This window comes from Frankliniella occidentalis, unplaced genomic scaffold, assembly GCF_000697945.3.
Source record: "Frankliniella occidentalis isolate FOCC.00 unplaced genomic scaffold, Focc_3.1 Scaffold501, whole genome shotgun sequence".
NCBI lineage: Eukaryota > Metazoa > Arthropoda > Insecta > Thysanoptera > Thripidae > Frankliniella > Frankliniella occidentalis.
The window spans coordinates 6,782-30,124 of record NW_026267619.1 but is presented as its reverse complement, the minus strand read 5'-3'; the positions used below and the strand labels follow the sequence as shown (position 1 = coordinate 30,124).

Genomic DNA, 23,343 nt, shown 5'->3' with positions numbered 1-23,343 from the left:
AGAACGTTGCTGCGCATGCGCAGGAGAGGAAACGGTCGCGCGCGAACCCTCTGCGCATGCGCAGCAACGTTCTGCAGCGGCGTTAGAAGGCGGCGCGTCGATCGAGCTCGGCCGCGATCGACGTGATCGACGTGATCGCGCGATGGAAGTTAGCTGAAAAGGACGCACCCCAGGTGTGAAAATAATGAATTCTTACATAATTACGATATTTGTTTTCGCGCGCGCGCGTTCGCTCAGGCTCGGCGTCGGTGGTGCTGGTGAGGCATGGCACATAGCCGGCTAGCCTTCCCTGAGGCGTTGCCTAAGCGCGTGCCTCCCGCCGCCGCCGGCCGTTTAGCCGAGTAATTTATTGCAAATTGAGCCGGACAGGGCAGGGCCGCACCCCCGCTCCGCCCCGCCTCGCCAGCAGGGAACATTGTGGTGCTTGAGCACCACCGGGTCGCCACCATGTCCGTCGTGCAGTTTGTCATCCGGGGGGCACGGTCAGCGGGTTGGGGCGCCCCGCCGCCAGGAACATACGATGATGGCGCACTGCAGTGGGCTTTCTCTCCGCATCATACGCTGGAGAAGAAGAGACTGTGCAGCGGCAACGCTCAGTGATCGGATTAGTACAACCGAGGGAAAACTACCGGCAGAGCTGGTCTGAAGCAGGAGGAAGATGAGGAATGCTTCGGTGCCACCCACAACCCACCACCAGACAGAGAGATGCATCTGCTCACGTCGCGACAGGTTAGCGGGCGGGAGAGCGCTCTCCTTGTCGCAGAAACTACATACTTCCGGACCGCGCAAGAGGGACTTCCCTTGTCCCTTCGTGACGGCGGCTGGGTGTGGAGTAAGTGTGTGGACAGCTCGAGGGCGGCGGCCATAGCGACTGTGAGTCGATGATGAAGCTCGCCGAGAGCAGTGAGATCACCTGCGACAAGCGCCAGCACCGCCCTGCTCTCCCGGACCTGACCCCTCTCGGACGGGACGCGACTGTACAGCATCACGGCGGAGCCGCTCTGGACCGGACACGTCACTCGCGTCGGTGACGTCGAAAGCGCAAAGAGATGACGGCGGACCCGCCTCGGCACCACGCCATCGTGTGAATCATATGCAGCAGCAGCTGGAGCGGGGCGGGGCGGGGCGGGCGCACCGAGGAAGGAAACTGCTCAGCTGACCCGGCTGCCGACACGGGCGTAGTTTTGGAATGACGATCGTTTTAATTTTACGCCGAAGGTGCTAGCATCTTGTGTGCTAGACAATCCGAGCGGCGGCGTCGGTGTCTTGCGTGCGTGCCAGGTCTTCAGTCGAGACGCGGTTCTTTCTATCGTAAATATTTTATTTTACTGACCAATACAAATTTATACAAAATGTGCATGAAGTAAGGAAATAATACTAACAGTGGATGGAATGTACTCTCGTCATCACATACAAACTAAAAAAAGAAATGGCAGTAGAAAAAAAAGGGTCTTCTCTTTTGTTCAGTAGACAATTAAGTTTTACAGTTAAGTAAAATGGACGGAGCAGTCAAAAACAAGCGAGAAAAAGACATCCATATTTCTATTGGGTACATTGGACCACAAACAACTGCACTGATGTGCTTTTATCAGTAAGGAGTTACAATAATAAAAACTTTTGGAAAAAAATATGATTTTAAACATAACAAACCACAAACTCAAATACTGGTAAGAGGAAACAAACAGATCACCCTGAACTCTAATTCAACATGCTCAAGTTTTCCATTTCTTTGAACACAATCAATTCATAAGATATCAATATAGTTACAATTTTGAATAATCACTTCTATTCAGGAAGATTCTAAAGAGTGTATAAACAAATGATAAAGTATTTAGTTTTTAAAGGGGTGAAAACTGTACACTTAAAATATAGCAACATTGTGAAAACAAAATAGTTCTAAAACTAACATACTGGTAATCGTAATATTTTTAAAAATATTGTTAAGAAAAGAAGCGCATCTTGTGGACGGATGGTTCAGTACTCTGATATCAGTCTAATGTTAGTTGTAGTAAAATAATCGAATCTGTAGATATAAATACATTGCTGAAGGCACAATGTGAAAAATTTCTAAAATACAAGACTGCTCATTAAACAGCTCAGTAAATGTGCGCAATACACCTGAGGGCAAAAACCTCACAGGAATATTTATCTTTTGTTGATTTATAATAGCTAGAGTTAAAGTAATAAAACATATGAAACATTTGAGTCATAACACTTCAATGTGATAATTATATAAAGAGATGAAATCACTTTAAAAAGATTGAAACTCTTATTTCAATGACATCTTTTAGAAGTCAGAATAAGTACACAATAGTGTATTTTACAATGGGTGACTGGGCCTTATTTGGCCTGGTTCTCTCAATTCAAGTCACAGTGTCACCTGATTGGATCTACCGTACAATCACTTTTTAAAAAATGAGATTACAGAGGAGATCTTTAAAATTTAATGACATAATAGTTACTGAATAGGTGAGGTGGACACAGTACCATGAGGCGTAGTGGGTCTTGATCCAGCAAGAGAATTAGTAGTTGATGCATTTAAAGATGCCATAGTCCCCATCTGTAAATAGTATGAAGATGGCTAAAGCAAGTCAGTTTGAAATAAGTATCGTGACAATACTATAAAAGTGAACTTACCCGTAAGTGAGCATAATCCTCGATTTTAGACAGTTGTCGCAATTCCAGGAATAGAGAATAATTAAGAACCCATCCATATACATTTATAATTGAAAACAAAGACCACAAAAGCGTCATGAGAATGTTGTAGCCGAAAATGAGATCATTGACAATTGACGCAAACAAAAAGGCAAAAAGGCGGAAAAGTGTGAAGACAGCAAATGCATACAACCAAGGTACCATCTTATGCTCATGTTCCTGAAACAGAAAATATTTATAAAGGTAAATCAGTAATCGGTTTCATAACACTTGCTTTGTCATGCAGACAGCACACAAATATTGGTCACTTACCTTTCTTAGAGCAGAAATGAGAATGCAGCTTGTAACAAGCACTGCCAAACCCATAATAAGTGAGAAAAGGGCAAATGCAATGAGGCAATTTCGGACTGAAACATTAGAAAGTAATTCAGTCAGAAGAGACACAGAATTTTATAACTAAACAGGAAGATAAAAAGAAGTTTAAACTCACCATGTTTGTTCCCAACATATACAAACTGGTAGCTTATGATATAGTAACCGTAATGAGTTGAACCCGGCTCAGCCATTGCCAAACAGTAAATGTCAAACAGAGCCGTAATAACAGTGAAAATACTTAGAAGCTGCAAAAATACAATTTCCAGATCATTAGCCCGCAAATCATTGCATATAAAAGTATGATAACATTAAGAATTTTGCAAGTTGTGTGCTTGACATACCAATGAATAGAAGGCAATAAGTAGGCAGCCTCTCTGAATGTCAAGAATAATGGCATCTTGTAATATTGGCTTTTCATACCACTTCACTTTCAGTGACTTGATAGAACGAGCAGATTTTAAGCCAGCAGAAGATCGAGTCGTTGCATGGGTCATGTGCGAGTACACTGATGGTGTACCCATACTGGGATTTTTAGATTGACTGTAGTGCATTTTGACAACGCTGTACGGACAATAAAAGAAAAAAAAGGAAGATGGTCAGTATCAGCACATCTACAAAGGCTCCGCAGTATTAATAGTGTAAGAAGAAGCACAGAAATTCTGTCAGGGTGGGGCTTTGACAAAATGGAAAAAAAACACAAAGATAACGTAATTTAAAACTCGTTAAAATATACTACTTCAATTTAATGGTGAAGACAGTAATGTTAAGGTGAGAGTCATCTTGTGAACTCAAGAATAAATATTAATGAATTAGCAACAGATGCAAAAGAGACAGGTTATTTCTAGGGCGGTTCATTCCACTCTGCTTTAGTTCACTTTCTGCAATGTATAATATTTCATGGGAGAGTAACATAACTCATTCGATTTAAAAGTCGAATAATGCAAGATAAGACAGTAAAACATATAGCATTGAGAACAAATTACACTAACTGTTGTTGTTGATGTTTGGTATTTTGAAGTGACAACAAATACCTCAGGTCAGAGGCGTGGTCATACACTATCTTTTGTTATAAACTACAAACACCAACCATTACCACAAAAAATCCGTCAAAAAATTGAATAAGTCGAACAAATCAGAGGTTTCAAATCCACAAAAACATTATTGAAACGTAATTTCGTACAAAGTTAATTTCATTTTAATGCCTTGTTTCGTTAAATTTTATTGTTTTATTTTGTATAGTAAAACTGCAGGTTGGTACTTTGTACCATACAGTCTAATTACCAACTTCAGTTACAAAAAGTTTGGAAAGTATTTAGATTTGAGCTAATACCCTTCCCAGTTGTATAATTTAAGAAATATGTTTATGCTAAGAAACAATGACAGATGCATGAACTAAACCTTTTTGAAGATATCATAATTTTTTTACGTTTATTTCTGTCTTGTTAGGTTAGCTAGTGAAGCCAGGTAGCGGGTGGTTTAAATCAGTACCTCTCGTCGACACCATGGTTACTTCGTAACTTCTGTTCAGTGTTCAGCCTTGAGAGGGGCCGCCCTTTCTCAAGGTTCAGCGCTCGGACATCAAATTTTAGTCTGTTAGTGAAACTTGAAACTTAAAGCCATGGAGTCCGGGCAAACCCAGTTTGAGTATGAAGAGCAGTTCAGGCGTTATCTCCTCATAGCAAAAAGCTTTGTAGGACGCTTGCAAAAACCCCATGGTACTAGCTCATCAACTCCATAAATCACTTTCAATAATTTTATGTTAATACTTGTATGGTACATACAATATTACAGATAGAAAAATTTGTAAGCATTGGATTCAAAGGATTATCTGCTTGACTCCTTGCAGTGTTACAGTTGGCAGAAATCGTAACATATTTTTCCAATATCTCCTACAGGTAAGTTGCATCAAACATTGAAAGAATTCCTCACAACTTCAGAATTAAGTTATGTACCAACATTAAATTTTGCCTTATTAGGTAATTCAGGAAGCTGTCCTGGAAGACATGCTTAAAGATTCTCCGGATCACATCCTTTGGGACTTCCAGCACTTACCTGTACAGGTCCGAACACAATTTCTTAGTTATATTTTAGGCACCTGCTTCTCTAATAATAACCTTCATTCAGGGTATGAGGATAGTCGAAAACCCTGCTTGGCTTGAAAGAGAGCTTGACGTCCCTGAGATTGAAGAAAATGTTGCAGAGTCTGAGCCTAAGGAACCATATTTTGCTCATTGGTCCCATGATCAAAAAACGTACATTGCAGCCAAGGCTTTGCCTGGGAAAGGAGCCTTGATATACATGGCTGTCTCTAAAGACCCATCATTAGGATGGAGCAATCTTGCAGATTAAAATAAGTAAGACTTATTTATAACAACTTGAACAGAGTAAAGTCAATTTATTTACTTCAACAATGACACAACAGGAAACTTCCATTAGCAAAAAGAACTTAACAGTGGGCTTGAGAGAGAAAATTGAACTGAGAAGAAATGAATATATAACGGTCAAAAGTTTTTGAGAATGTTCATAAATAAAAGGCAGGTACAACGGTTCATCTTCTTTTGCGGCCACCTCCACCCTTTTTCCCTGCACCTCCATGAGCTCTAACTTTACCAGCTGGCTTACCAGCTGGTTTACCAGAAGCCTTCCCTGGTTTGCCACCGCCGCCACCACCAAACTTTCCTTTCCCCTTCTTGCCTCCACCAGCACCAGCACTTCTTTTCTTCCCACCACGACCTGCTTTAGGCTTCTGTGATTTTTTCTCTTCAGATCGCCTGCAAAAAGAGGAGAAAAGGTACAGATTAAATGATTTACCAATTATTAATGAACACTGACTAAGTAGCGTCTGAACATAAGTCACGCTCAACGTTCAGATAAGATCAAAGCTTTCTCGGGTTTCAGTGCCCAGCCAAAGTGGGAATATGGAAGACTCAACCACAGTCAGCAGTGCAATGGGCTCCAAGCCTACTTTTATCATCATCATAGCATTGAGTGAAACATCAGTGTGACTATCAAAAGGTGCAACAAGGCACATCCTGCATTCAGATAAGATCAAAGCTTTCTCAGGTTTCAGTGCCCAGCCAAAATGGGAATCTGGAAGACTCAACCACATTCGGCAGTGCAATGGGCTCCAAGCCTATTTTATCATCATAGCATTGAAAGAAACATCAGTATGACTATCAAAAGGTGCAACAAGGCACATCCTGCATTCAGATAAGATCAAAGCTTTCTCGAGTTTCAGTGCCCAGCCTAAGTAGGAATCTGGAAGACTCAACCACAGTCGGCAGTGCAATGGGCTCCGTGCCAGTCTTCTCATCACAACACAAAATTGGATGCAAACAGTTCCAGTAATATTTTAAAATACCAATAAAAATGTATTTGAACTTACTCTGAATCTTGATAATGCATCTCCCTATTAACAGCAGCTTCCAAATCAATTTTAGGCTTTTTATTTAAAATTTTGTCTATGATGTCAATATTAGACTTTCTCTCCTGCTGTGGAGTCTGAAACAAAATATTTAAGTAAACAGAACCATTCTAAAAAGAGAAGTAAAATATTAGAGAAAGTTTGTATATTTCCTTACAAGATTTGGCTTTTTTCTCTTGGCAGCTGGTGCTACAGGCATAAGACTCTTTACATCTCTTGCTGGCTTTTCCTTGGGTAAACTTTGCTGGAACTTCCCAACCGAGGCAGTTGAAACCTTTGCCACAGTAGCTGCTTTGTGAAGCTGGAAATTTATCAACGATTACTAATACAGCCAAAAATTAATATTCTTGCATAAAATTACAAATGATAAAATATACATACATCCTTAGTTGAAGGTCTGTCAGTGGACAACATTCCTACTCTAGGTATTTTGATCTTGCGTGCTTTCGCAATATTTCTCATTCGCTGAAGCTCGTTTTTAGCAACTTTTTCATCCTTTATCTTCTTTTTCTTAGCAAACTGATCTTCCATTGGGTCAGCATTTCCAGGTAACTCTATTAACCAATCCTTCTGTTCCTCAGCAGCTGCCCGTTTATAACCGTACCTTGGTATCCATTTCTGAAAAACACAAAATTTAAATTTCCTATCGCAGAAACTGAGAAGAACAATAAAAACAATTCTATTCACTTACCTTAAGTGTTTCATCCCAGAGCAACTTGGCTTTTTTGTTCTTAACAATGCCCTTTTCTTTAGCAAACCTTTCCCATTTGGTAGGTTCTTTAGGTTTCGGAACTGGAAGAGATCTCGGAATCAGATATGATGGTTTGGGTAGTTCGGCAACTATAGCTTCATCTACACGCTTTGTAGGCAGCTCCCAAACTTTATTTAAGAGTAACTGTGTGTTGTCCCTTGTCAAATCTCTGAGGTAATCATTTGTTGCGGACCTGGTTACAAAAGAAGTTAGTATGAGTGATATACTTGTAAGCACAGCATGGAAGGTGATGTTTGACAATCTCATATTGTAAATACACATTTCCGTAGGAAATGTCAAATGCTGGTGAGCAAGACGGGTGAGGGTAACTAAACACATGGAGTCTAGTGATGGAGTCCTCGAATTTTCACCGAGAGTTCAAAATTACTTAGCAAGAAAACAACATACTAAGGAGTACTAACCTTAACTTTCTGGTATCTAACTCATTTGTGTCGAAAGCAAGTAAATTTCCTACGTCAAATTCAACTTCCAAGTGCTTCTCAACTGTAATAGGTTTAAACTTCTCTGCTTCCCTCGCTGCTTTTTGCAGAACTTCGTTTACGATATCCATGTTGTTGGAACACTATGGCCAAGTACGCATTGCTACTGAGGAGAACCTAACCTACGGCCACGAGGTGAAGTGAAACACGAGAAAGATGGCGTCAGAAAGAGCTCGTAACACTACAAAATTTTCGAGACGTCCCTTGCCTCCTGGCAGGCACCCAGACAGCAAAAACAAAGGCACTACAGAATAATTTCCAAGGAGTTCACGGAGATAAACTGTGTGATGATATTAAGCAATCGTTTTAAAAAATATTCTTAAGTTCCCACAACTAAAGTTTCGAAATTTTCTGCTTCTTTTCTGCTTTAAAGCTGTTCACAGGTTGGTAATGATCAATGTCAATCAAGCGTCAGCTGGTGTATCTCCCGCCAAAACACGGCTACGCCGACGTCGCTGACCTGACAACTCCAAAATCTGAATTTTATAGTTAATTTGTTTTTATTCTGTGGCTTTTATCTGTAGGTTCACTTAAAGTTGGTTAGTTGCGGTATTTTGAAAAAGATTGTGGGGTTGGAAACTTTTTTTTGATAGAAGACAGTTATTGAAGAATTTTAATAATGTGTTTTTTAATGTCTTGTTTTATGGTTAGCCGCCCACTTGTAGGATTTTAACTTTTTATGGGCACCGATCGACTACTTTTGTGCCGTCTTTCATCTCTATTGCTATCATTTTATTACACTTTGTTATGATAGTCAAAACTCTTACATATGGAGAACTATCTGAAAATTGAGAAGATAGGGGAAGGAACCTATGGTGTTGTGTACAAAGCTCGGTGCAAGAAAACTGGAAAATGGGTTGCCCTTAAGAAGATTCGCCTTGAAACGTAAGTCTTTAAGACCTCAATGCTTTCAGTTATTTTGCCTCAATACTTTCTGTCGAGAGCACGAGTCCTTCACTTGATATTGGTTTCGTCAACTGTAGCAATGTACAAACCCATTTGATAATATTGTACAAAATATCTGTAAGATTACATCGTAGCTATTATGTAGACATATCTTTAAAACTTTATTTCTGTGCTGCTTGTCTTATTTTCTGCAGTGTTTCAAAACTTATGCAGCTTATTCTTGTTGAATACTAGTTCTCCTTGTGTGCTAACATGTTTTAACAAAACTAGCGAAGGTATACAGTATGTATTAACTTGTTATCGCTTTCATGAAGAGAACGCTTCCCTGATTATTTAGCGAAAATAAACTAAACATTTGTCATCCCACATTTAAATTTCCCGCCTTGTTTTGCAGTTTCTTTTCTTTTTGCGCTGAGAGTAAGAGTCACAACATTATTTTTTTTTAGAAAAACAACCCCCTTTTTTTGTCAGTTTTCTAAAGCAACCTAGATTTTCTCAATTGTTGGCAATGCTATTTTCCTCTTTGCAAAGTATTTTATTACCTATCCAAAAAAAATGTTTCTTATTGTACCAACTTGTCAATCTGAACTTGTGTTCAACATGGACCTCCTTATGGAATTCCCTTATCTCAGTTTTGATCAAGGATAATATTTAAGTATTTAAGACATTTTCCTTTAATGACCCTATGAAGTGTAAAGTCTCTGGCTGCCTACAAATTGAGAAACAGAAAATGAGAAGTGTGGCAAGACTGTTGACCTATAATAGGAAAATTTTAACAACTATGGCGGACCGTCACAGATCCAGCATGCTCCAGCCGTTTTCTTTCCTGATTTTTGGCATTATCGATTCTTTCTATCGAGGAAATAGTCACCTTTTAACTTATTTTGACTTATTTCCACCATGATATTCTCTATTTGTCTAAATTTGATGTGTTACTAACGTCTTGCTCTTCATAAGTCAGGTATGCGCTGGTTTGCAAGGATTTCGCGTTGCGTCGATGGTCGTGAAATTATGTGGACTGCTTGATCTGTAATGTTTTCCTTTGCACTTGTACATAACATGTCATTTCCTCTTGTTTCCTGAATGATACATGTAATCTGCAATCCAAGCACTGTAAATGTGGGCTTTCGAGGTTATGTGTCAAGTTCTTATGCTTTTGTTCAATAACATTGAATTCAAATTGACTTTAACTGAATGAGTAATCTAAAATTGATTTTCGAACAGAGTCAAAATTAATGTAGCCATTACAATTGACATGAGTCAGTTTTTATGTTAAAGCTTCACTTACAAGACAATTATTGGATGATTGTATCTTGGCCTACTGCATGAATTTCATAAGAACTTTCACAGTGTGGGGATTATATTGGCAAAAATAAATTTCTCTGGAGCTGAGTCATTGCTTGCTGACTTATTACAGGGTTTTATTTCTTGTCTTTAATTCTGGTTTCTGAACTTACAATGCCAATCAACATTAGGATGACCACTTCATGTTCAGTGAGCCCTGTTTCTGTGTGTGTCTAAAATGCTTGTTTATAAACCCAATGATTTACTCTTACTTGCTTCATTTCCTCTTTTTCTGTAATTAATGTAGCTCTTTAATATAAATTTTAAAACTATTCACTTTATTTAGCAATATCTCATCCTGTGAAAGCAAAAAAGATGCGGAATATGGGGAACAAGACATTGAAAATCACCATGTCCTAGCATAATGATTTCCAATTTCTTGTTCTCTGCTTCTTTCTCATTTGTTCCGAAAGTGAGCTCTCCCCACCACTTTCCCCACCCTTCCCCGCATGTTTTCCCCCAGGCAAGGAGAGTGTTTGCCCCCAGGCAAGGGGGACATGCTGGGAATGGTGGGAAAGTGGTGGGGAGAGCTCACTTTCGGACCGAATTTTAGCTTTACTGGCAACATTTAATGAATATGAGCCATTATCTTTGTCATATTTTGACCATTTAGTTTTGTCTGTTCCTTTACTTCAGTTTTTCATCCTCTTTTGTTACCCAGCCATTCCATGTCAATTTATTTTCATTTTTATATATTCTCATAGAAATTGACTTACAGTTTCAAGGGGATTGAAAGTCCACTGTCTGACCAATCTGTTCTGATTGTGAAGCATCTGCTTAGCTGGATCTTGCGATTGCTGCGTGTACATTGGAAATCGTAGCACCACATGATTCAGCTTAGTTTGTGTTTTCACTTGTTCCGTACCAACTAACAACTGCTTCTCCATTAACAACGCTCCTCACCTTGTCATGACCTCTGCTCTTTTGCCTGCCTGGAGCACGTGCCTGCCTTTCTGTGGTGTTCTTTGCCGGGGATGTTCTGGTGTCTTGCTGTGCCTGAAGCTGCTTTCAAGATGTGCAATTTCCAAAATGTATTTGTCTAAGAAATTCCTGTTAGAACTGTGCAGTGTCCAGCTATGTTGTTAATACTTGTAAAAGTGTTAAGAAAATACTGAAAATTCTTTTCAAAGTCATTCTACTCAATTATTGTTTTTGTTTTCAGTGAGTCGGAAGGTGTACCTTCTACTGCACTCCGAGAAATTTCCCTTCTCAAGGAACTCACTCATCCTAATGTTGTTCAATTGTTAGATGTAGTTCACTGTGAGAGGAAACTTTTCCTTGTTTTTGAATTTCTTACACATGATCTTAAGAAATATCTGGACTCTTATAAAGATGGTCTCCCACCTGAATTGGTCAAGGTATTATTGAATGTTAATTTTCTTAAAGATTACTGGCTTTTGACCACTTCCGAGATTGGATTGTTCTCAAACCAATTTTATTCTTCTTGGCAAACAGAGTTACCTGCACCAGCTTCTTTTGGGTATATCTTATTGCCATCAAAATAGAGTTTTGCACCGGGACCTCAAGCCTCAAAATCTTCTCATAGACATGGAAGGATATATAAAGTTGGCAGATTTTGGATTGGCAAGAGGTTTTGGCATGCCTGTGAGACCCTACACTCATGAAGTAGTGACCTTGTGGTACCGTGCCCCTGAAATCTTGCTCGGCACAAAGTTATATTCTATGGCAGTTGATGTCTGGAGTCTTGGTTGCATATTTGCAGAAATGGTGATTATTTCGTACTTTGTATTTGTTTATCCATCTAAAAGTACATCTCTGAGCAGTATTTTATTTTTAAAATTTTATTGTTACAGACCACAAGGCGACCTTTATTTCCTGGAGACTCAGAAATAGACCAGTTATTTAGGGTTTTCCGTACCTTGGGTACTCCAGATGAAACAAAATGGCCGGGAGTGTCTCAGCTTCCTGACTACAAATCCATGTTCCCTAGATGGGATCCTCAGGACATCCGAGAAGTCCTTCCATCGATGGATGATGATGGAGCAGATTTGTTTCTGGTTTGTTCTTTAATGCATTGCATCGCTTGAATTTTTAATGAATCTCATCTTTCCTACAGTAATCATTTTTTTTCTTCTTAGAAAATGGTGACTTATGATCCAAGCAAGCGTATTACTGCTAAAGAGGCAATGGAACACCCTTACCTGAAGAATGTGAAATTTGTAGCTCCATCCCCTCTACCTCATGACGATGAGTCTTGCAGTGGAGCTTCATCTAGAGGTACATCAGAAGTAGAACGCATCGTCTAGTAGGGCAATTCCATGAAATAAATATAAAATTGCAAGTGACAAAGAGACGCTACATGTTGTTGCATCACATAACTAAACTCATTTGGAGACCAGTCATCTGTTATAGCAATACGTAGCACGCCTCATTCGATTAGAATTGCCGTCACTTTCAGGTACTTCTTCATAGAATTGCCCAGTAGAAGAAATTGGCCCTCCATTTAATAAAATCTTCTTTTACTAAGGGCTGTAGTTAATTTTAGTGCTTAAATTTTTTTATTGTGTTTTATTGAGATTGTGATATGCCAGTTTTAGGGGAATTTTAATTATCTACCAAACATTCAAGTTACTCAACTAATCAATTTCTGCTCAATGAACTGGAAGTACTTCCTTCTGTGCAAGTCTTATTTATTTGCTCATTTACCCCATAAATTTTACTCTTAAGTAATTCTTCCAACTTCATCCGTATCATAGCTTTAAAATTTTATGAAGCCATTAAACATAATATGTGCGTAGGCACTTTTTATCTAAAGTTACTTTAGACAAAACTTCAATTCTGGTGCTTGTAGTCATTAAGAACTGTGTGATCATTAGTTTGAAACACGTAAAGAAAAGAAGCGTTCTGAATGTTTTTTTCCATGTGTTCTCTGTAAGCTTTGGACCAATGTGAAGTGTTTTTTAAAAAGTATGCATTGTATCCTAAATTTGGACCAATACCTAATAAATGTAACAAACCTTTAGCATAGATAAGAAGCCATGTCTTACATATGTGTAAACACGGTGTTTTAGAGTAAAATGCGATGATGTGCCAATGGGGACCAATGTGTGATGTGATGTTTTCAGAAAATGTTAATAAACTCCATCTAGAATGTCTCTATTTTAATTTATTACTGCCATAAATAATTATATACAAGAGACCTGCAAGCAACACATTTTCATAAGTCTGTATTTTAATTTCTAAGTTTTTATTCACACAGAGTAGGATTTGTTTCTCATCTGAGCTGTGTACATATCATTGCACAACTTGCTGCATTTATGGTTTTCCCAAAGAATGAAGCTCTTTAGGCAGCTTTGCATTTGTCATGAGCGTTTGGTGACATTTCTTTAGTAATTGATTTATCATGAAAATCTAAAATATCTCTGTACCTGTTGATTTTGCACTAAGCGCTCACAAGAAATTGAACAAGCTTTACTACCACGACTTTTCCTTTAGACACAATATCAGAGTCAGATCTATATTTATCTATTACTATTGGCTGTGTTCAGATGCCTCACTGGTCAATTTTTGTCTTGATTTCTGTTTGCTGTGAAAATGTTTTCTGGTAGACCTGCATTTATTAGGTGAGGGGTCTGAACGCACCCGTTATGGCACATTTTGCATCTATGTGTCATGGGATTTCAACATTGAAAGCTTTATCAATAATGTGGAATCCTTTCGAATTCATATTTAAAATTTGATTCCAGAATCACATTTACGATGAGGGGCTTTGTCCTGCGCGTTTCCCTTGAAGGCGCTAAGGGTGGGTGGCCGATGCTTGGCCGACCCGGTAACTCATGACACCACCACGTTAACGGGTAACATGTCAGGGAAATTTATCTGATCACACTAGCAGCTTGCCGTTGACACAGGCTGGACCCTTGGACGGCCAGTTACACGCGCCAATAGAGGTGTCGTACGCCAGGTGGATGGGGCAGTTGAAGACGTTGACGGCGTACTTCTTCTTCCACTTGTCCCAGTTGCACGAGTAGAACTTGTTGCACAGCTCTGGGTGTCGGAACAGACCAGGCCGTTTGCACTCGACCACCCCGTTGACGCCCAGGTCGACCGTGTGTCCGGGGCCGGGTGTGACCTCGTCGACGACGGCGTTGGTGTCCTCCACCTCGGTGGCAACGGGTGACGGGGATGCCGAAGCGAGGTCGTTATCGGAGCGCGCGCGCGAACGGACTCTCGGTGAGGGACGCGCCCGCGACCTGGGCCTGGGCTGGATGACCACGGCCTCCGCGTCGTCCTCGTCGTCCTTGCTGTTGATCTGGATGGAGCGCGCCGTGGTGCGGCGGCCGGAGAAGCGCCTGCTGCTCGGCGTCGTCACCTCGTACACTCTGCTGCTCGTGCTTGAGCTCGGGCTCTGCTCGTCGTCGTCGTCATCCGGCTCGGCTGTGGTGGACACGTAGATGGTACTCTTGGCCTTGCCCGCGCGGATGTACGTGGTCCTGCCGCGCGCCCTGCCCCTACCCCTGATCGCCACTGTGCTCGACACGATGTCGTCCTGCTCGTAAGCTGCCGAGGACGACACGGTGCCCTCGGTGCTCGAGACGACCACCGCACCGAAGTCGGCCGCGTCGTCGTCGCCTTCTTCGGCGTCTGACTTTTCAGCGTCACGGATGAGCGCCAAGTCCTCGTCGATCTCGGCCTGCTCGGTGGAGGAGACCACACGGCCCTCGGTCGTGGACGACACGTAGCCCTCTGTTGTGGAGCGAGCGGTTGAGGAGAAGGCGTGGCCTGCATCGCCGTCCTTGGGGCGGACAACACGGACCCTCGAGATGACGCGCTTGACGCCGGTACGGCTCTTGCGACCGTTCTCAGCGCAGCTGCACTGCGCGCCCAGCTTGCCGATGAGCAGCGGGTTCACGTCACTGAGGCGTGTCACCACCACGATCTTAGTGCGCTTCCTGCCCTTGCCCTTGGCGCGCACGGTGCTCGAGCCGTAGCTCTCCGTCGTGGAGCTGGAGTAGCCTTCATCGCTGCCCTCGCTGTACTGAGCCGTGGTGCCGACGCGGACGCGGCCGGGTCGCCTGCTGCCGACTGCGCCGATGGCGGCCAGTGTGCTGGTCTCGATGACTTGGGCGAAGCCAGAGTACGCGTCCTGGTTCTTGACGCCGTACGCGCTGTCTTCGATGGCCTCCTCGGCGTTGATCTGCTGCTGCAGGTCCTCCTCGTAGCCGTAACGGATGTTGCCACGGGTGGGTCCGGCGGTGGGGGCTGCTGTTGAGCCGACGACGACGTCGCCGGCGTAGCCCTCGGATACGATTTGCTGCTGTTCCTCGATGTAAGCCGCGGCCGTGGTCGAAGGGCGCAGACGACGGACCGGCACGGGTGCGGGCGAGGTCTGGTACTGCACGTCCACTGTGGCAGGGACTTCGGGGGCGATCGGGTAGACGTCCACGGCGGGGGCGACGGTGGGGGTAGCCTGCTCCTGGCCCTGGACGTAGTTGTACTCGGACACAACATGGGACTTCTTCGCGCCGAACTCGACGCTCTGGACATTCTGCACGTCCTCCACGTTCTGCTCAACGTACGTGGCCGGTGTTGACACCTGGGTGACGACGTTCTTGACGACGGACACAGGGGCGGGCGTTGAGTAGTACTGCTGAGAATACACCTCGGGCCGCACGCTCGAGTAGTTCTCAACGACCTGCTGGTACTGCTGCTGCGAGCTGGGCGTCGACGACACCACCACCTCCTGATCCTCCACGTAACGAGTGGGCGCAGGCGTGGACGAGACCACGACCTGGTTGTAGCGCGCGGGCGGGGGCGCCGCCGTGTGGACGAAGAGAGCCACGGGTGGCTCCTGGTCGTCCACCTGTGTGAGCTGCTGCTGCTGTTGCTGCTGCTGCTGGACTTGGTATCCTCCGCGGTACTGGTTGGTTTGCTGCTCGCTCACCTGGCTCACGAGGCCAGCCTCGTACTTGGGTGTGGACGACACGTAGTTGAACTCGAACGCCGCTGGCGTCGAGGACACCTTGAGGCCGGCTGAGCTCTGGCTGCAGGTGGCGCAGGGAGGGGCGGGGGTGACCGAGTAAGCCACCTGCTGCTCCCTGTGCTCTGTGTAGCGGGCCGGAGCGGGGCTAGAGTAGACGTACTGCTGTTCGGTGTAGCGGGCGGGGGCAGGGGCGGGGGCGGGCGTAGACGAATAGACCACCTGCTGCTCGGTGTAGCGGGCGGGAGCGGGTGTGGACGAGTAGACCACCTGCTGCTCGGTGTAGCGGGCGGGGGTGGGCGTGGACGAGTAGACGTATTGCTGCTGCTCAGTGTAGCGAGCGGGGGCCGGGGTGGAGGACACCCTGAGCCCTGCCGTACTGAGGCTGCAGGTGGTGCATGGCACAGGGGTGGACGGCTCGTTGCCGTTGACGTATGTGTACGAATGCAACAGCGGCACCTGGCTGATAGCGGGGGCGGCCGTGGTGCTGGACACGAAGGGGTACAGCTTGGGCCTTTGGCTGAAACCTTGGTTCACGTTGAGCTTCACTGCCTTGACGGCCTCCTGACGGATGGGGTAGTTGGACGGCGTGCTGTACGAGTAGACGACCTCCTGGGCCTTGACGGCCACGGCAGGCTGTTGGTACTGCACTTGCTGTTGCACCTGGATGGCGGGGGCTTTGTACTCGAACTTGGTGACGGGCTGCACTTGCTTGACTTCCTGTTGGTACTGAACCACGGGCTGTACCTGCTGAACCTGCTCCTGCTGGTAGGAATGCACCTGGGCGTGCTGCTGGTACTGCGGCGCGGGGGCCTTGTACTCGAACTTTGTGACGGGCTGCACTTGCTTGATCTCCTGTTGGTATTGGATCACGGGTTGCACTTGTTTGACTTCCTGTTGGTATTGCACCACAGGCTGTGCCTGCTTCACGTGCTGGTAGGAATGGACTTGGGCGTGCTGCTGGTACTGCACAGCGGGGGCCTGGTATTCCACCTTGGTGACGGGAACCACTGGCTGGACCTGCTTCACCTGCTGATACTGTACGACGGGCTGGACCTGCTTCACATTCTGCTGGTAGGAGTGGACCTGGGCATGCTGTTGATACTGCACGGCGGGTGCCTGGTATTCAACCGTGGCAATGGGTTGAACTTGTTTCACTTCCTGCTGATACTGCACAACCGGCTGAACCTGTTTTACTTGCTGCTGGTATTGTTGGTACTGCACAGCGGGCGCCTGGTATTCAAACTTGCTGATGGGTTGCACTTGCTTGACCTCTTGTTGGTATTGGACCACGGGCACGACAGGCTGAACCTGCTTCACTTCCTGTTGGTACGAGTGAACCTGGGCGGGGGCGTGGTACTCGAACTTGGTGACGGCAGCAGGTGTCACAGGCTGGACTTGTTGCACCTCCTGTTTGTATTGCTTGTACTGTTGCAGATTCTGGTATTGGAAAGCAGGTGTTTTGTATTCAAATTTGGTGACAGGCTGCACTTGTTTCACTTCCTGTTGGTATTGCTGATATTGCACAGCGGGAGCCTGGTATTCGACCTTTGTAACGGGTGCGACGGGTTGAACCTGTTGCACTTCCTGCTGGTACGAGTGGACCTGAGCGTGCTGCTGGTATTGCAATGCAGGGGCTTGGTACTCCACCTTGGTGACGGGAACAACGGGCTGGACTTGCTTGACCTGTTGGTACTGCACGACGGGGACCACCGGCTGGACTTGCTTGTACTCTTGCTGATATTGAACCACGGGCTGAACTTGTTTTACTTCCTGTTTGTACTGCTGTTGATACTGTGCAGCGGGAGCCTGGAACTCGAACCTGGTGACAGGCTGCACCTGCTTCACCTCCTGTTGATACTGCTGGACTACAGGGACGACAGGCTGGACCTGCTTGACCTCTTGCTGGTATGACTGAACCTGGGCGTGCTGTTGGTACTGGACGGCCGGGGGTTGGTACTCCACCTTGGTGACGGGCACAACTGGCTGCACCTGCTTCACCTGCTGATACTGAACGACGGGCTGGACCTGCTTGACCTCCTGCTGGTATGACTGAACCTGAGCGTGCTGCTGGTACTGGACGGCCGGGGCTTGGTACTCCACCTTGGTGACGGGCACAACTGGCTGGACCTGCTTCACCTGCTGATACTGAACGACAGGCTGGACCTGCTTGTATTCTTGCTGGTAGTGGACAACCGGCTGGGCCTGCTTCACTTCCTGCTGGTACGAATGGACTTGGGCGTGCTGCTGGTACTGCACCTCGGGCGCCTGGTACTCCACCTTGGTGACTGGTACCAACGGTTGGACCTGCTTGACCTCCTGCTGGTAAGTGTGAACCTGAGCATGCTGCTGTTGGTTGTAATGTTTGATCTCGGGTTGATAGTATCCGTTTGGCTCCTGCTTGATGTCGACGATTCTGTGGTACTTGACGTTCTTGAGCGAGAAGGGCGCGGGCGAGCTGTACTGGTACTGCACGCTGTGGTCCACGGACCCCGGCGTGACGGCGTGCACCTGGTGCTGCACGTGCTGCTGCTGGGCGTAGCCGACCACCGCGGGGGCGGCGCTGGGCGTGGCGAAGGCCAGGGCTGGGGCGGGCGTCGGGGCGGGCGTCTGCTTCCTGATGAAGGAGTAGGCGGGCGCGGCGGTGACGGGCTGCACGGTGGGAGTGTAGGACACGTAGGCGGGAGAGGCGGTGGGCGTGTAAGACTGCACGGCGACGGTGGGGGTGGGCGTCACGGACTGGAAGTGCACCACGGGCTGCTTCACCTCGTACTGCTTGTACGTGTACAGGGTGGGTGCCTCGGGGACCAGGGCGGGGGCCGCGGTGACGGCTTGCTGCTGTTGCTGCTTGAGGCCGAACACGCTCTGGTAACGGACAACGGAAGGCGTGGCGGGCGTGACAGCGTGCACGGGGACCAGGGGCTGCTGCAGCTCGAACTGCTTGTAGTTGTGCACAGTGGAGGCGGTGGGGGTCACGGACTGGTAGGACACCACGCCAGGGGAGGCCGTCACAGTCTGCACGGAGGCCGGCTGGGAGTAGGACACCACGGCGGGCGCGGGCGTGGACGAAACGACGTCGTAGGGCGCCGGTGTGACGGTGTACGCCGTCTTGCGGACGAACGGCTCCTCGGTGACGGGGGTGAGGATAGCGCCGGCGCTGGAGTAGCCAGACGATCCGTCGGACTCGATGTGCACGCCCTGGATGGACTGCGCGCCCTGCACAACCGTTCCGGAACTGGCACCCAGGCTGGAGGCGGTGGACGCGGTGTAGTCAGCACCTGGGAAGGTAAAAACGAAACAAAACATTAGTGTTGGGATCAGTTTACGCCAATTAAATGAGCATCCAGAAGAGACGCCAGTCATATGTCGTTATGAAACGGCCGAGTTCAGCCCAAGCAAGCTCTCGGAGCGCCTGTCATGTAGACAACATCTTGCATGCAGTGCTTGTGTGTACCGCGGGGCGGCCTACCCTGAGTCTCGCAGGCGCTGAGCTACCATCAATGTGCCGCGGAATGAATCTGCGAAAATCGCACGTACTCTCTGGACGATCCCTACATCTACGTGATCAGCCAAGACTTACCACTGCTGTAGTCACTGCCGGACGAGGTCGAGCCAAACGAGTAGCCAGGGGTGGTCTGCTGGATACCGGATGTGCTGGAGATGCCACCCGAGGATCCTCCAAATGACGAGTAGCTGCTTCCGGATGAGCCGGTGACGCCGAGGGATGATGCACCGTTGTAGTCGTACCCGGCCGAGGCCGTGGAGCCGGTCGACCCGAAGGACGACGCCCCGGAGTTGTAGTAGCCGGCCGTGGACGCGGTCTGCTTGGCGCCGAAAGTAGAGGCGGAGCCCGCGCTGTAGTCGAGACCGGCCGAGGCCGTGGTCTGCTTCGCGCCGAAGGCGGTCGAGGAGCCTGCGCTGTAGTCGTAGCTACCAGCGGTCGCTCCGGCTCCGTTGCTGCCCGCGCTGTAGTCGTAGCTACCGGCGGTCGCTGCGGCTCCGTTGCTGCCCGCGCTGTAGTCGTAACTACCGGCAGCCGCCCCGGCTCCGTTGCTGCCCGCGCCAAAGGAGTAACCCGTTGTCTGCTGTCCGTCGTACCCGGAGGCAGCTGAGGCCCCGGAGGCAGCGGCGGCGGAGGAGGAGGAGGAGGCCTGGTAGGCGGAGCCGGCCTGACCGACGGCGACGCCCTGGATGCCCTGCAGCGTGTGCAGGTTGGCGCCTAAAATGACGCCGCTGGAGCCCTGGCTGCGACCGCCGGACACCTGCGAGGCCGGGAAGGTGGCGAAGCCTCCGTAGCCGCGGTCCTCGTGGCGGGAGCCGGCCTCCTGGGCGGCCTGCAGCGCGATGTAGCCGTTGTTCTCGCCATAGCGGCCGGCCGAGGCGCTTCCGCCCGCGGCCTGGTTGTAGGCGTAGCCGGAGTTGGAGGCGTCATTGGCCGCGAACGAGGCCGACTCAAAGGACGCGTCGGCAGAGTAGCCCGCAGCCGCACCCGCGTCTCCCGTGTACAGGGTGTTGCCGGCGAGGCTGGCGCCGCTCGCATAGCCCGCTCCCGCACCCGCGTATCCTGCACCTGCATATCCTGCACCTGCGCCGCCGATGCCACCGCTCAGTAGGCTCAGGCCCTCGTAGTTAACGGCGCTGCCGGCCGCGGCTCCGGAGACGCGGACGCCCTGGTAGCGCAGCGAGGACGCGCCCGCGCTGCCGCAGCCCTCGACGAGCCACGGCCAGTTGCACACCTGACGGCCCTCGTCGAACACCAGGCCGAAGGGGCAGCGGAACTCGTAGGCCGTCAGCGGGCTGAGGCCGTCGCGGGCGTGGTCCAGACACGCGAAGAACCAGCGGCAGTTTTCGGGGTCGGCGTAGTAACCCTCGGCCTGTGGGAGAGAAAAAGAAACTCTTTAGGTGCGGGCCGAGGACGAGCAGTGGGTCACCGACGACATGGCAATGGATCTCGACACTCACGTTGGGGCAGCCGTACTGGCTACGGGGCACGGGGGCGATCTCGCTGGAGCCCTGGCAAGCACCACCGGGCAGACTTCCGGGCCAGACGCACACCTCGACGCGCTCGTCGAACGCCAGACCGGCCGGGCAGTCGAACTCGAACACGGTGTACTCGGACGAGTACTGGTTGTACTTGACGCAGCGGTAGAACCTGTTGCAGCTGAGTGGGTGCACGAAGTAGCCCTGGCGCGAGCACTCGAACTCGGTGCGCGCGTTCCTGCGCACCGAGTGGACGGTGCCCTCGCGGTCGACCACGCGGACGATCTGATACGGAGACAGCTGCACTGAGCCTGGGGAGGGAGATCAAAGTATACCGTATAGTAAATCAGTATTTGACTGACGGATTGAAGTTGCAAACAGCGATAGTGGAAAGCTTTTGAAGTGTTCTGCTTGCGGGTTTGGCAATGTCTACCGCCCAACAGCATCGTGTTTTCGTCGGTTTTGTTTATGGAAGACCCCAGGGGGAGGTAGGCATGCTATAGTCAGTCAGTTCGAGTGGGTCGCAGTCTGTCGGACCAGTGCAAACAGCATGGGTCAATATAATAACGTGTTGCAATCGATGTGTGCGCGAGCTGCGCCGTCCTGCGTTATTGTCAACAGGTGGGTGCGTCGGTCCGCTCGATATCGCGCTAGGCATGGTCGCACTACCCACCGGTGTAGTCGTTGTACTCGACGGCGTGCTGGTGGATGTCGTTCTCCAGCGAGCTGAGCAGGGCGGCCCTGGTGCGGCGGGAGGACTCGGTGAGGCTCTTGAACGCGGTCTCGAGCAGCGTCATGGGCATGGGCTCGGCCTTCTTGTCCTTCTTCTCGCCCTTCTTGTCCTCCGCGTCCTTCTGCTTCTCCTCGGCCTGCTTGCCGCTGGGGTGGTAGCTGCCGTCGTCTCCGTCAGCACCGGCGACCTGACCCTCGTCAAGACGTGCCTTGGCCTTGGCCTCGTCCGAGCGGTCGTCCTTGTCGGCGGCCTTGTCGTCGTCGTCGTCCTCATCCTCGTCCTCGACAGGCGGCTTGCACGACGTCTGGAGCCAGTCCTCGTCGTCCACGGATTGCAGGGCTAGACCGGCGAGGTCGCGGAGCAGCACGTACTTGGCCTGCGAGCGGAGGAATATATTCGTTACCGGAAAATGTAATTCATCTCCGACATGCTGCAGAGATGCGCCGCCGCTGTACCTTGATGTTGACGGACATGTGGTCCTCGAACGCGATCCAGGAGTTGTTCTTGAAGGCGTACGGGGCGGTGAGATCCTGGTCGCGCTCTACTGACCAGCCTCCCTCGGACATGAGCGCGCACAGCTGCAGAGAGCAGAGCGAGCGGCCAGATTAGTTTTTCATATCGATGCTATCCGTTTCAATACCTCTTTCTGCATCAACTCGCCGCGGTAGCGTCGACGTGTACTATACTCTTTGTTTTTCCTTGCTGGCGACCATGGTGTTCGCCAGCTGTCCGCTACTTTGTATACGATCGATAATGAGAGGTTAACCCGTGCGCACAAATGGTCATGATAAATTCAGTCGCCGGTTTTATGCGATTGCGCCCATTTCCTGCCAGGTCTAGAACGGGCACTATAAGCGTGCTGCTTGGGCAATCGTCTCCCACCTGCTGTTGGGACAGCCTCTCGGGCTCGCCGACGACTGGCGACCTGGGCGTGTCCTTGGTCTCGTCCTTCAGGGTGAATCGGAGGGCGAAGGCGGGCAGGGACACGATGATCTGCTGCTTGGGGGCGCCGAGACCGGTCACCAAGTCCACCAAAGAGTCCTGCAAGGAAAGGAAATGGAGCGGGGTTTAAAATTGGACTGCGAATTGCGTTTGTATTGTAGAAAAAAATAATGAATGTCGTCACGTGTCGTACCGTGTTGAGGAGGTCGTCCAGGCCCATGAGACGGCTGTGGTGGAAGGTGAGGCCCCGTTCGGACTCGTCCGTCAGGTTGTGCGACGGCAAGATAAACCAGTCCACTTGCCTGCACAGCCACATTTGTCACCAACTCGAACTCAAGTTACCGACAGTCTGATACTGTACTGTCGTTTAAAGAAAAACCGCATGGAGACTTTGGCAAACGGGTAACGAGTCTCGGGCTTACTTACTTGGACAGGGCGCGCATGTCGTAGTACTTGGCGATGAGCTCCGGCCTGGTGGGCAGCTGCAGCAGGATGATCCTGGAGGGCTCGTCCTCCTCCTCGTCGTCGTCCAGGTCGCCGTACAGCTCGGCGTATTGCTTGGCCAAGTCGCTAGCACTTGCCTCGGCGCGGCTGGTCCGGGTGGATGACCTCGGGGTGGTCGCCGTCGGCCTGGACGTCTCCGTCGTCATGGTGACCTGCGGGCGAGAATAGCTAATCATCTGACACATGCCTCGGGCGAGGATCGCTGGTCCGGTTTTAATTTCTATCAGAGCCGAACCTCTGGGCCAGGGGAGGTAAAGGAGGAGGGGGGATATTTAGTGGGAAGGTGAT

At 48.5% G+C, this 23,343-nt stretch overlaps 5 protein-coding genes and 1 long non-coding RNA gene across 12 annotated transcripts; 3 read left to right on the top strand and 3 right to left on the bottom strand.

Moving 5' to 3' along the window:
* Positions 1-1,300: 1,300 nt before the first annotated feature.
* Positions 1,301-4,109, bottom strand: LOC113212441 (uncharacterized). 2 transcript variants are annotated; one of them, XM_026431132.2, is made up of 6 exons: positions 4,020-4,109; positions 3,372-3,591; positions 3,146-3,275; positions 2,968-3,062; positions 2,638-2,874; positions 1,301-2,560 (listed from the first exon to the last, which is right to left on the bottom strand). In XM_026431132.2, the coding sequence occupies exons 2-6, from the start codon at positions 3,579-3,581 to the stop codon at positions 2,459-2,461; spliced, it is 774 nt and encodes a 257-aa protein (XP_026286917.1). In that variant the 5' UTR covers positions 3,582-3,591; positions 4,020-4,109; the 3' UTR covers positions 1,301-2,458. The 2 variants fall into 2 exon arrangements, with proteins under 2 accessions (XP_026286917.1, XP_026286919.1); XM_026431134.2 differs by having other exon boundaries at positions 4,014-4,083.
* A 122-nt stretch (positions 4,110-4,231) lies between these two features.
* LOC113212446 (uncharacterized) lies at positions 4,232-5,579 on the top strand. The gene is made up of 4 exons (XM_026431142.2): positions 4,232-4,745; positions 4,822-4,925; positions 5,007-5,090; positions 5,155-5,579. Exons 1-4 carry the CDS (start codon positions 4,649-4,651, stop codon positions 5,377-5,379), a joined length of 510 nt encoding a protein of 169 aa, XP_026286927.1. The 5' UTR covers positions 4,232-4,648; the 3' UTR covers positions 5,380-5,579.
* LOC113212444 (ribosome biogenesis regulatory protein homolog) lies at positions 5,406-7,875 on the bottom strand. Its single transcript, XM_026431138.2, has 6 exons — positions 7,628-7,875; positions 7,146-7,398; positions 6,836-7,072; positions 6,612-6,755; positions 6,416-6,531; positions 5,406-5,801 (listed from the first exon to the last, which is right to left on the bottom strand). Exons 1-6 carry the CDS (start codon positions 7,774-7,776, stop codon positions 5,579-5,581), a joined length of 1,122 nt encoding a protein of 373 aa, XP_026286923.1. The 5' UTR covers positions 7,777-7,875; the 3' UTR covers positions 5,406-5,578.
* Positions 5,737-6,414, top strand: LOC113212447 (uncharacterized). The gene is made up of 2 exons (XR_003303727.1): positions 5,737-5,821; positions 5,929-6,414. It is a non-coding gene; the product is annotated as an uncharacterized LOC113212447 (long non-coding RNA).
* A 253-nt stretch (positions 7,876-8,128) lies between the features above and the next one.
* On the top strand, positions 8,129-13,071 carry LOC113212445 (cyclin-dependent kinase 2). Of its 3 annotated transcripts, none has more exons than XM_026431139.2 (6): positions 8,129-8,244; positions 8,357-8,590; positions 11,118-11,313; positions 11,411-11,683; positions 11,770-11,973; positions 12,055-13,071. In XM_026431139.2, the coding sequence occupies exons 2-6, from the start codon at positions 8,475-8,477 to the stop codon at positions 12,220-12,222; spliced, it is 957 nt and encodes a 318-aa protein (XP_026286924.1). In that variant the 5' UTR covers positions 8,129-8,244; positions 8,357-8,474; the 3' UTR covers positions 12,223-13,071. The 3 variants fall into 3 exon arrangements, with proteins under 3 accessions (XP_026286924.1, XP_026286925.1, XP_052131018.1); XM_026431140.2 differs by having other exon boundaries at positions 8,162-8,225; XM_052275058.1 differs by lacking the exons at positions 8,129-8,244; positions 8,357-8,590 and adding an exon at positions 9,580-9,640.
* LOC113212443 (uncharacterized) lies at positions 13,063-23,203 on the bottom strand. 4 transcript variants are annotated; one of them, XM_052275055.1, is made up of 9 exons: positions 22,978-23,203; positions 22,745-22,853; positions 22,492-22,650; positions 22,065-22,187; positions 21,550-21,985; positions 20,859-21,187; positions 19,477-20,770; positions 17,934-19,174; positions 13,063-17,795 (listed from the first exon to the last, which is right to left on the bottom strand). In XM_052275055.1, exons 1-9 carry the CDS (start codon positions 23,199-23,201, stop codon positions 13,800-13,802), a joined length of 7,911 nt encoding a protein of 2,636 aa, XP_052131015.1. In that variant the 5' UTR covers positions 23,202-23,203; the 3' UTR covers positions 13,063-13,799. The 4 variants fall into 4 exon arrangements, with proteins under 4 accessions (XP_052131015.1, XP_052131016.1, XP_052131017.1 ...); XM_052275056.1 differs by having other exon boundaries at positions 13,063-17,861; positions 18,000-19,174; XM_052275057.1 differs by having other exon boundaries at positions 13,063-17,924; positions 18,063-19,174.
* Between the last annotated feature and the right edge of the window lie 140 nt (positions 23,204-23,343).